This window comes from Aotus nancymaae, unplaced genomic scaffold (genome assembly GCF_030222135.1).
Source record: "Aotus nancymaae isolate 86718 unplaced genomic scaffold, 86718_ANA_hifiasm-v0.15.2.pri h1tg000028l, whole genome shotgun sequence".
NCBI lineage: Eukaryota > Metazoa > Chordata > Mammalia > Primates > Aotidae > Aotus > Aotus nancymaae.
Window position 1 is genome coordinate 30,529,386 of NW_026988441.1, and position 12,618 is coordinate 30,542,003.

Here is a 12,618-nt window from a genome sequence, read left to right on the forward strand (position 1 = left end):
GTAGAGGCTGCAGTGAGCCGAGATTGTGCAATTGCACTCCAGCCTGGGCAACAAGAGCAGAACTCCATCTCAAAAAATAAATGAAGTTGTATTGGTGATCAACTTTTGTCCTCTCCGTAGCAGGGGTAGGAGGGTAGAAGGAAGAGAATAGGTAGGAGGAATGCCTTAATGTCCTGGAATACTACTCGGCCTTTAGAAAAAGAAGGAAATTCTGCCATTTGTGATAATATGGATGAACCTGGAGGATGTTATGCTGGGTGAAATTAGCAAGGCACAGAAAGACAAATGCTGCATAATCTCACTTTATGTGTGGAATCTAAAATAGCCAAACTCACAAAATCCAAGAGGAGATTGGTTGTTAGCAGAGACTAGGAAGATGGAAAAGGGGTTTCGGGAGATGTTGGTCAAAGGATACCAAATTTCAGTTAGACAGGAAGAATAAATTCAAGAGAACTCTTGCACATCATGATGACTATAGTCAATCACAATATGGTGTATATTGAAAAATTGCTAACAGAGTAGATTTTAAGTGTTCTCACTCCCAAAAAAAGACAAGTATATAGCTGGGCGCGGTGGTGCGTGCCTGTAGTCCCAGCTACTCGGGAAGCTGAGGTGGGAGGATCGCTTGAGCCCAGGAGTTCTGGGCTGTAGTGCGCTATGCCGATTGGGTGTTCGCACTAAGTTCGGCATCAATATGGTACCTCCCGGGAGCAGGGGACCGCCAGGTTTCCTGAGGAGGGGTGAACCGGCCCAGGTCAGAAATGGAACAGGTCAAAACTCCCGTGCTGATTAGTAGTGGGATCGCGCCTGTGAATAGCCAATGCACTCCAGCCTGGGCAACATAGCGAGACCCTGTCTCTAAAAAAAAAAAAAAGACAAGTATATAAACGTACGTCCTCCTTTTAGGCAAGTAGGGGGAGGGCAGAGAGCTTTTTTTAAAAAAATCTACTTCTTCTCAACTGCCTTCAATTTAAAATAATCCCCTGGGCCAGGCACAGTGGCTCACACCTGTAATCCTAACATGTTGGGAGGCAATGGCAGAAAGATCACTTGAGGCCAGGGGTTCGAGGCCATCCTGGGCAGCATAGTGAGACCTTGTCCCTTCAAAAAACAAAGAATAACAAAATTAGCTGGGCACAGTGGTGCATGTCTGTAGTCCCAGCTGCTCAGAGGCTGAGGCAGGAAGACTGCTTGAACCCAGGAGTTTGAGGCTGCAGTGAGCTATAATTGCAACCACTGTACTCCAGCCTGGGTGACAGAGCAAGATCCTGTCTCAAAAAGAGAATCATAATCATAATCTCTTACGCTAAAGTGAAACTTTTTTCCTAAATTTTATTTTTCATTGAAAAATAATAATTGTATAAAATTATGGGATACAATGTGAAGTTTCCATTGAGGTACACATTGAGAAATGATCAGTCCAGGATAATGAACGTATCTATCACTTCCATACTTATCATTTCTTTCTAGTGAAAACATTCAAAATTCACTCTTTTAGGCCTGGGGGTGACGGCGCATGCTTGTAATCCCAGCACTTTAGGAGTCCAAGGCAGGAGGATCACTTCAGCTCAGGACTTGGAGACTGGCCTGGGCAACATAGTGAGACCCCATCTCTAGAAAAATTAGTGGGTAGGGTGGCACACACCTGTGGTCCCAGCTACTCAGGAGGCTGAGGTGGGAGGATCATTTGAGCCTGGGAGTTTGAGGCTGCAGTGAGCTATGATTGTCCCTGGTGACTCCAACCTGGGTGACAGAGTGAGATCCTGTCTCAAATAAAATAAAATCCACTATTGGCCGGACTCAGTGGCTCACACCTGTCATCCCAGCACTTTGGGAGGCCGAGGTAGGTGAATCACCTGACATCTGGAGTTCGAGACCAGCCTAACCAACATGGAGAAACCCCCATCTCTACTATAAATACAAAATTAGCCGGGCGTGATGGTGCATGCCTGTAATCCCAGCTACTCGGGAGGCTGAGGCAGGAGAACCGCTTGAGCCCAGGAGGCAGAGGTTTCAGTGAGCCAGGATCATGCCATTGCACTCCAGCCTGGGCAACAAGAGTGAAACTCTTTCTCAAAAATAAATAAATAAATAAATTTTAAAAAATAAAATCCACTCTTTTAGCAACTTTGAAATTCACAATATATTATTATTAACTACAGTCACCACGCAGTATAGCAGGAGTAGAGCGTAGAATGGAGGTTGCCTGAGGTTGAGGGGGAAGTGGATGAGGAAGGGAGACATTGCTCAAAGCATACAAAGTCTTTGAGCAGTTAAAAAGGAGGAATAAATTCTGGTGATCCATTGCAAAGTGGCATAGGTGAAGGTGGCACATTCTGCCACACTTTCAGTCCCAAGGGCAGGTTGAAGTGTGCCCAGGTGGCCAATGCCAGCCTATTTTTTTTTTAATATAATTGAGATGGGATCTCACTAAGTTGCCCAGGCTGGTCTCAAACTCCTGGGCTCAAGCAATCCTCCCACTTCAGCCTCCCAAAGTGCTGAGATTAGAGACATGAGCCACTGCGTCCAGTTCCCGTTGACTTTTAATGCCGTTGGTCTGATGTCAGGTGTTCTGAACCCAAAGCCAATGTCAAGGAGAGGTCCTAGGGCCACACACCCTGAAAACACCTTCAGGCATCCCTTTCTCCTCCCCCAGGTGCTGTGCGCTATCATCGCCGGTGCCTTGCATTATCTCTACCTGGCCGCCTTCACCTGGATGCTGCTGGAGGGCCTGCACCTCTTCCTCACTGCACGGAACCTGACGGTGGCCAACTACTCAAGCATCAACAGACTCATGAAGTGGGTCATGTTCCCAGTCGGCTATGGTGTTCCCGCTGTGATTGTGGCCATTTCTGCAGCCTCCAGGCCTCACCTTTATGGAACCACTGATCGGTGAGCCTGAATCCCACCATGTGTCATGGACAGTTTCCTAAGAAAGCTTTTGAGGGCAGCATTCATGATGAGGGTGGAAATATAGTAACCAATGCACTCTATGTTCCGCTTTATAACAGTTCTAACCTCTTTCCCAGCAAGGCAGGGTGAGACAGTGCTAAGAGTTTGCAAAGTTCTGGAAGTGTTATGCAACCAACAGGGTCATATGCCCACTGCACAGTAATATATCCATCCCCCAAGACAGCAGGGTTTGCAGCAGAGAAAGAGCTTAATGAGGCCAGGTGTGGTGGCTCACACCTGCAATCCCAACACTTTGGGAGGCCAAGGTGGGAGGATCACTAGAGGCCAGAAGTTCAAGACCAGCCTGGGCAATATAGCAAGACCCTCATCTCTACAAAAAAAAAAAAAAATTAAAAATCAGCTGAGCACAGTGACTCACACCTGTAATCCCAGCATTTTGGGAGGCCCAGACAGGAGGATCACTTGAGTTCACAAGTTCAAGACCAGCCTGGGCAACATAGCAAGACCTGTGTCTACTAAAAGTTTTTTTCAAAAATAGCCAGGTGTGGTTATATTATACACCTGTAGTCCCAGCTACTCAGGAAGCTGAGATGGAAGGACTGCTTGAGCCCAAGAGTTCAAGGCTGCAGTGAGCTATGCTCAGGCCACTACACTCCAGCCTGGGTGACAGATCAAGACCCTGTCTCAAAAAAAAAGAAAAAGAGCTTAATAATCTCAGGGCACCAGCGAGGAGATGGGAGAAGACTCAAATCAATCTCCCCAAGGAGTTCTGGACTGGGGCTTTTAAGGGGATCTTGGAGGGTGGGGAGGCTGGAAAATTTGGGTCATTGTTCGTGGTACAGTGAATGAAATTATCAGGAGGCAGAAACTGCCTTCTTTGGTGGCTCAGCTCCTCCTGCGGTCCTTCAGAGCAGCTGAGGCCAGTAGTTTCACTGGTACACAGGACCTGAAAGAATAACTCAAAGGAAAATTTTTTGTAGGGTTTGTTGTTGTTGTCGTTTGTTTTGAGACAGAGTTTCATTCTTGTTGCCCAGGCTGGGGTGCAATGGTACCATGGTCTCGGCTCACTGAAGCCTCCACCTCCTCCCGGGTTCAAGCGACTCTCCTACCTCAGCCTCCCAAGTAGCTTGGATTACAGGTGCCCACCATCACACCCAGCTAATTTTTGTATTTTCAGTAGAGATTGGGTGTCACCATGTTTTCCAGGCTAGTCTGGAACTCCTGACCTCAGGTGATCCACCCACCTCAGCCTCCCAAAGTGCTGGGATTACAGGCATGAGCCACCATGTCTGGATGAAACTTAATGGTTTTTTTTTTTTAAAAGGAGTGTTGCTCTTCTTGCCCAGGATGGAGTGCAATGGCACGATCTCGGCTCACCGCAACCTCCGCCTCCTGGGTTCAAACAATTCTCCTGCCTCAGCCTCCCGAGTAACTGAGACTACAGGCGTGTGCCTCCATACCTGGCTAATTTTGTATTTTTAGAAGAGATAGTATTTCGCCATGTTGGCCAGGCTGGTCTCAAACTTCTGACCTCAGGTGATCCACCAGCCTCAGCGTCCCAAAGTGCTGGGATTACAGGCATTAGCCTCCATGCCAGGCTGAAACTTAATGTCTTATAATATTTAAGTTGTTACCTATAGAGCAGTAAACTGAAACTGTTACCCAGAATCTGTGATTCTAGGATAATAGGCACCAAACAGCTAGGAGGAAGCAGCTCAGAGAGCAAGCTGACCTGAAACGAATCCTGGATGTGTTGAAAGCTTGGTCTATTTTCATTTCTCCCATTTTCTTCTTCTCTGATTATTTTTATAAAGTTTATAGGGATGGCTTCAGAAGGAGAGGGCTTTGGGTGTTGCTCAAAAGACCGTCAAGATGAATAAATAATAGAAGAGCTTTAAGGCTGGGCGCGATGACTCATGTCTGTAATCCTAGACTTTGGGAGGCCACGGCGAGAGAATCCCTTGAGGTCAGGAGTTCGGGACCAGCCTAGCCAACATGGTGAAATCCCACCTCTATTAAAAATAGAAACTTTAGCCAGGCATGGTGGTGCAGGCACCTGTAATCCCAGCTACTCAGGTAGCTGAAGCAGGAGAATCGCTTGAACCTGGGAGGCAGAAGTTGCAGTGAGCTGTGATTGTATCAATGCACCGCAGCCTGGGCGACAGAGTGAGACTGTCAAAAAAAAAAAAAAAGAAAGAGAGAGAGAGAAAGAGAAAGAAGAAAAAAAGAAAGAAAGAAGAAAGAAAGAAAGAAAGAAAAAGAAAGGAGAAAGAAAGAAAGAAAAAGGAAGGAAGGAAGGAAGGAGAGCTTTATTGGCAACATTGGTTTGCAAACCAAAAAGAGAAAGTCTCTAGCATGAGCCAAAGTGCTCTCTCTTTGAGAAGGGAAAGGACAGGTTAGGTTTTATGCCTCACTAGATGTGTGTTACACAACAGAGTCATATGCATTCAGCAGGTTTCAAGGAAAAGCTGTACCTGTTTAAGACGGGAGCAGAGTGCATGCACAATGGATAAACATATATATGTACATATAACATACATCCCACGTTTACTTTGGGGCAGGATTTTAGCATTAAAATAAGATGGAAGACCAGGCTTGGTGGTTCCTGCCTATAACCCCAGCACTTTGGGAAGCCAAGGAGGAAGGATTGTTTGAGCCCAGGAGTTCAAAACCAGCCTGGGAAACAGCAAAACCCCATCTCTATGAAAAAAATTGTTTAATTAGCTGAACGTGGTGGTGCACACCTTTAGTTCCAACTACTCAGGAGGCTGAGGCGGAGGTTGTGGTGAGTCGAGATTGCACCATTGTACTCCAGCTTGGGTAACAAGTGTGAAACTTGGGAAAAGGAAGAAGAGAGGAAGGAAGGAAGGAAGGAAGGAACGAAGGAAGGAAGGAAGGAAGGAAGGAAGGAAGGAAAATTTGCTGTGCCAGCCAGGCCCTGAACCCTTGACCCATCTGTAATTTGGTTTCCTTAACCTTAGGATTTATCTTAGTGGATATAAGAGTGTCTATTTCAATCTCTCGGATCACGAGAGTTAGGTCCCAGCTTTATTCTTCCTGCGATTTGAGCTCTCAAAATCCTTCATTAGTGAGATGAGAATAATAGTTGTCCCCATTGTCCCAACCTCACAGTGCTAGTGTGAAAATTCAACAGAACTGTGCTCGTAAAATGCTTAACAGGACGCTAACACATGATGTATGGATCAAAGTTGCAGTCAAAATGTGTAATCAGTGCTGATTGTTGGCCAGGCAGAGTGGCTCACGCCTGTAATGCCAGCACTTTGGGAGGCCAAGAGGGGCAGATCGAGGTGAGGTCTGGAGTTTAAGACCAGCCTGGCTAACATGGCAAAACCTGATCTCTACTAAAAATACAAAAATTAGCCAGGTGTTGTGGTGCACGTCTGTAATCCCAGCTACTTGGGAGATTGAGGCAGGAGAATCACTTGATCCCAGGAGGCAGAGGTTGCAGTGAGCCGAGATTGAGCCACTGCACTCCAGCCTGGGCAACAGAGCAAGACCCTGTCTCAAAAAAAAAGGTTGGTTGTCATCAGCTGACTTTTGGGACAAATTGGAAACAATTCTCTGGTAGGAAAAGAGTCATTCTGTGTTCGTGTCATGCACTTTCTCTGATCTCTTTGTGTCTCTTTTCCCATTGTTCATAGGTGCTGGCTACACCTGGACCAGGGATTCATCTGGGGTTTCCTTGGCCCAGTCTGTGCCATTTTCTCTGTGAGTATGTGCCTTTGATGTTCCCAAACTAAGAAGAGCCAAGAGAAGTTCTGGGTACAAGGGGCTTGCATTTCCACTGTTGCATGGTTTGATTTTCCACCCGCTACCAATTCAATCCCAGGTATAGGGAGGTAGGACTCTCGTGTGCAATTTAAAGTGGGCATCATACATTATTTTCACGTGCATTTTGCCTTGTTTCTGTTGCTCCTGCAGGTGAATTTAATATTTTTTCTCTTGGTGTTTTGGATTTTGAAAAGAAAACTTTCCTCCCTCAACAGTGAAGTGTCAACCATCCAGAACACAAGGTAGGATGTGACAAACGGTACTTCCTTCTACCAATCCGTCCTGCATATCCACACACACATACACTCAACAGCCATGCTCCCAGGGCTAGCAAGACCACTGTAATCTTCCACTGTCACAATTAATGAGAACCGGTATTAGCTAGACTACAAGCTAAACTGCTGTGATAAAAAGATCTCAAAAAAAAAAGGAATAAAATATAAGTTTATTTCACTCTCATGTTGCAACCCAGAAGTGAGCAGTCCAGGGCTAATAAAGAAGCTGTGCTCCACACAGTGATCCATGGTCTGAGGTTCTTTCTACTTTGTTGCTCCACCATCCTCTAGAAGGGTGTTGTCTTTGTCAATATCCCATCCATGGGAAGGAGGTAATATAGAAGTTGCACATGCCACATTTGCTCATATCCCATTGGCTGATCTTGGTCACATGGTCACACCCAGCTGCAAGGGAAGCTGGGAAAGGTAGTCTCTAACCAAGCGACCATGTGCCTTGTTTTAAAACTCAGAGAGGCCTTTTCCCCTGGCTGGCAGCGGGGAGGCTGCACGATGCCTGGAGTTACTGTAAAAGACGTGAACCAGCAGGAGTTCGTCAGAGCTCTGGCAGCCTTTCTCAAAAAGTCCGGGAACATAAGTGAATTGATGGAGCTGAAAAACACAACACGAGAACTTCGCGAAGTATGCACAAGTTTAAACAGTCGAATTGATCAAGCAGAAGAAAGGATATCAGAAGTCGAGGACCAGCTCAGTGAAATGAAACGAGAAGACAAGATTGGAGAAAAAAGGATAAAAAGGAATGAGCAAAGCCTCCAGGAAATATGGGACTATCTGAAAAGACCTAATTTACGTTTGATAGGTGTACCTGAATGTGACGAAGAGAATGAATCCAAGTTGGAAAATACTCTTCAGGATATCATTCAGGAAAACTTTCCCAAGCTAGCAAGGCAGGGTAATATTCAACTTCAGGTAATACAGAGAACACCACAAAGATATTCTTCAAGAAGACCAACCCCAAGGCACATAATCGCCAGATTTATTAGGGTTGAAATGAAGGAGAAAATACTAACGGCAGCCAGAGAGAAAGGTCAGGTTATCCATAAAGGGAAACCTATCAGACTTACAGCAGATCTCTCAGCAGAAACCCTACAAGCTAGAAAAGAGTGGGGACCAATATTTAACATCCTTAAGGAAAAGAACTTTCAACCCAGAATTTCCTATCCAGCCAAACTAAGCTTTATGAGCGAAGGAAAAATTAAATCTTTTGCAAACAAACAAGTACTTAGAGACTTCACCACCACCAGGTCTGCTTTACAAGAGCTTCTGAAAGAAGCACTATACATATAAAGGAACAACCAATATCAGCCTTTCCAAAAATATATCAAAAAGCAAGAACATTAACACAATGAAAAATTTACATCAACTAATGGGCAAAACAGCCAGCTAGCATCAAATACCAGTATTAAACTTATATATATTCTAATTGGATAAAAAGCCAAAACCCATCGGTATGCTGCATCCAGACTCATCTTACATGCAACAATACACAAAGACTCAAAACAAAGAGAAGGAGGAAGATTTACCAACCAAACAGAGAGTAAAAATAAATAAACAAAAAGCAGGAAATGCAATTCTCGCCTCTGATAAAGTAGACTTTAAAGCAACAAAGATCAAAAGAGGCAAAGAAGGACATTACTTAATGGCAAAAGGATCAATGTAACAAGAAGAGCTAATGATTCTATAGATCAACGAGACAGAAAATTAACAAGGACACTCAGGACTTGAACTCAGACCCGGAACAAGTAAACTTAATAAACATTTATAGAACTCTCCACTTCAAATACACAAAACATACATTACCACCTCACACCTATTCCAAAAGTGACTATATAATTGGAAGTAAATCACTCCTCAGTAATCGCATAGCATATCATAGGTTTAAATGAAATATTGGTTGGCTGTTTGTTTGTTATTTTCTTCCCTTATTTTTTCCTGACTACATCATTAAGTATAATTATCGGTATAAAAGAGGTTTTCAAAACTCATTACTAAATTGCATTCTAGCCTGGGCAAGAAAGCAATACTCCCATTCTCTCTCTCTTTTTCTCTTTCTTTTTCCTCCTCTTCTTCATTCTTTTTTTTCTTTCTTTCTAAAAAAAAAAAAAAAAACTATCATGTCCTCTTCCATCTCATCTCTTTTCTGCCTTCCTCCTCTGCTGCATCTCTCTAACTGTTCTTTCTTTTCTGCAAAAAAAAAAAAAAAAAAAGTTAAAGAATGCCATGAAGCTTTTCCAGTGGAAAAATAATCAGAAATCTTTGGTGATCATCACCACAGGGGTTATCAGATGTGACTTCAAATCAGATTTAAAGGCTAAGGGGGCTTCGGGAAAAGCAAGAGGCAGAGGGGCTGGCATGTATTAAAAAAAAAAAAAAAAAAAAAAAAAGTCCGGGAAGCTGAAAGTTCCTGAATGGGTGGACACTGTCAAGCTGGCCAAGCACAACCAGCTTGCTCCCATGAGAACTGGTTCTACATGCGAGCTGCTTCCACAGCGCGGCACCTGTTCCTCCAGGGTGGCGCTGGGGTTGGCTCCATGACCAAGATCTATGGGGGACGTCAGAGAAATGGCGTCATGCCCAGCCGCTTCAGCTGAGGCTCCAAGAGCGTGGCCCGCCGAGTCCTCCAAGCCCTGGAGGGGCTGAAAATGGTGGAAAAGGACCAAGATGGAGGCCACAAACAGACACCTCAGGGACAGAGAGATCTGGACAGAATCGCCGGACAGGTGGCAGCTGCCAACAAGAAGCATTAGAACAAACCATGCTGGGTTAATAAAATTGCCTCATTCTGAAGAAAAAAAAACTCAGAGAGGAAGAGATCTCACACCAAAAGGAAGATGAAAATGGAGGAAAACATTCGTTTCTGCCACACAACACAAGATGCAAACAGGAGTACGTTTTTTGTCAAAAACAACCAACTCAGATTTGCTATTCCAACAGTTACTAAAAAGCTTAAATTCTATAGAAACCCTAAAGATTAATCCAGTAATGTCACAAAGCTGTGTCCACCCCAGCCAGTCGAGATCAATCTAGCTATATTAAATCACATGCTTAAATTACAAATTATATTCTCTGTACACATGCCAATTTAAATGTATATCTCCAATTGTGTGTCAGGTTCAATAAGGATCTAGATTAAAATATATTTTGTAGGCCGGGCGCGGTGGCTCAAGCCTGTAATCCCAGCACTTTGGGAGGCCGAGGCGGGTGGATCACGAGGTCAAGAGATCGAGACCATCCTGGTCAACATTGTGAAACCCCGTCTCTACTAATACAAAAAAATTAGCTGGGCATGGTGGCGCGTGCCTGTAATCCCAGCTACTCAGGAAGCTGAGGCAGGAGAATTGCCTGAACCCAGGAGGCGGAGGTTGCGGTGAGCCGAGATCGCACCATTGCACTCCAGCCTGGGTAACGAGAGCGAAACTCCGTCTCAAAAAAAAAAAAAAAAAAAAAAAAAATATATATATATTTTGTATAATACTACTTCAAAATATCTTGAGGTATGAGTATTTTTATGTTGCACCATCCATTTTAATTTGAGCACATAATTTGTTTTCATTTTAATCATAAAAATAAGTTTGTTCAATTCTTTTCATAGTTTTTTGAAATGTATAAAGCAAAAAGTGAAAGTGGCTAACTGTCCCTTTTCCTGCTAATTCCACTTCCCAGGAAGCCAGAATTAACAGCCTATTTGATGTGTGAGATATGATATCTATGACATTTTCCCGGAGCTTTCTCTGTGCACTTTAAGTAGAACAGACAGACACACACACAATAGGATCACAATATACAAACTGTTCCTTGGTCGGGTGTGCTGGCTGACACCTGTAATCCCAGCACTTTGGGAGGCTGAGGTGGGTAGATCACAAGGTCAGGAGTTCGAGACCAGCCTGACCAACATGTTGAAAGCCCATTTCTAATAAAAATACAAAAATGAGCCAGACACGGTGGCGGGCATCTGTAATCCCAGCTACTCGGGAGGCTGAGGCAGAGAACTGCTTGAACCCAGGAGATGGAGGTTGGAATGAGCTGTTGTTATATATAACAAATATCAGATTATATATTATATATAAATATGTATATTCATACCTATATCTTATATATCATATGATATATATGCAGATATCATCTATATGTATATATGATATGTATAATATGGAGTTTATATATATAGCTTACCTTCAGCTTACCTCAGATTATATGTATCTCAGCTTACCTGGGACGGCTGTGTCTGTTGACTCAATGTAATTATTACAGTACCCCCCTTTTATTTTTACTTTTTAATCATATATACATATGTATATGTGTAACATGCATGTTGTATGTAGATGACATAAATGCTATATGTATATGACTATATATAATATATGATATTTATATATACATATTTCATGTACGCTATCACTCTATATTGTGATGGTATACTACTGTGATAGTGCATATGAAATATATATGTACGTATATTGTGTGTGTGTCTGTATATATGCCGTAAATACTGTAAGTAGGATGGCTTTATGTTTCAGCTTAACTGGGACAGTCTCAGTTTATGTCTGTTGATACAATATAATTATTAACAGTACCCCCTTTTATTCTTATTGACACATAATATTTATATACATTTATGAAGTATTTGTGATATTTTGGTTCATATCTAAAATATGCAATGATCAAATCAGGGTATTTAAGATATCCATCACCTTAAACCTTTATCATTTCTTTGTGTTAGGAACATTACACCTCCTTTTGACCTCAAAAGCCTTCCTTTTTGAATAACAAATTATATGACCCTGGCTGGGCGCAGCGGCTCATGCCTGTAATCCCAGAACTTTGGGAGGCTAAGGCGGGCAGACCATTTGAGGTCAGTCATTTCTGACCAACATGTTGAAACCCCGTCTCTACTAAAAACACAAAAATTAGCCAGGCTTGGTGGCGCGCCCCTGTAATCACAGCTACACTGGAGGCTGAGGCAGGAGAATTACTTGAACCCAGTGAGGTGGAGTTTGCGGTGAGCTGAGATCATGCCACTGCACTCCAGCCTGGGCGACAGACCTCATCTATAAATGATAAGAATGAGAGTGATAAAAAGCACTCAGGTTTTAGAATGCCTTATGTATGTGTGGCACTAATTTTGTACCATACATTGTCTTACATACTTTCCCATGTTAAAGTCTCATGTAATCTGTAAGGCCAGTTGCCTCACCGGGAGCTCGGACGCACACCTCCCCCCCGCCTTTGTCCGAAAGCTCGGACATGCTCGGGCATGTTCCCTTCTCCCTTTCTCGCACAGCCTGGCTTTCCCTTAAAGAACCCAGTATGCAAGCAGGGTCTTGTGATTCTAGCCAACAGTAGCCAAGTCTTTCTAGCCAGTAGCAGCCGAGTCTTTCTAGCCAATAGCAGCCGAGTAATTCTAACCAATAGCAGCCAAGTCCTGTATGCAAACAAAGGCTTGTAACCTTATCTAATAGTAGTCCTGCTCTCCCACAACCAATCGAGCTCCTTCACTCCCTATAAAACCCCACGTCTGAGAGGAGTCCATGCGACTTCTCCGGCCCCTCCTGTCAGACCGCAGAACCTCGCACGGGAGCCTGAATAAACGCTTCATATTGGATCTTCTTGTTTTGGCCTC

General features: G+C 43.7%; 1 protein-coding gene and 1 pseudogene across 1 annotated transcript in view; both read left to right on the forward strand.

Moving 5' to 3' along the window:
* ADGRE3 (adhesion G protein-coupled receptor E3) overlaps positions 1-12,618 on the forward strand; it is a 56,732-nt gene that overhangs the window by 34,881 nt on the left and 9,233 nt on the right. Inside the window, exons 11-13 of the mRNA XM_021676170.2 lie at positions 2,657-2,892; positions 6,576-6,642; positions 6,856-6,947. Coding sequence (XP_021531845.2) covers positions 2,657-2,892; positions 6,576-6,642; positions 6,856-6,947 — 395 coding nt within the window. The remainder of the gene's footprint in view (positions 1-2,656; positions 2,893-6,575; positions 6,643-6,855; positions 6,948-12,618) is intronic.
* On the forward strand, positions 6,959-9,745 carry LOC105720974 (small ribosomal subunit protein eS19-like; annotated as a pseudogene).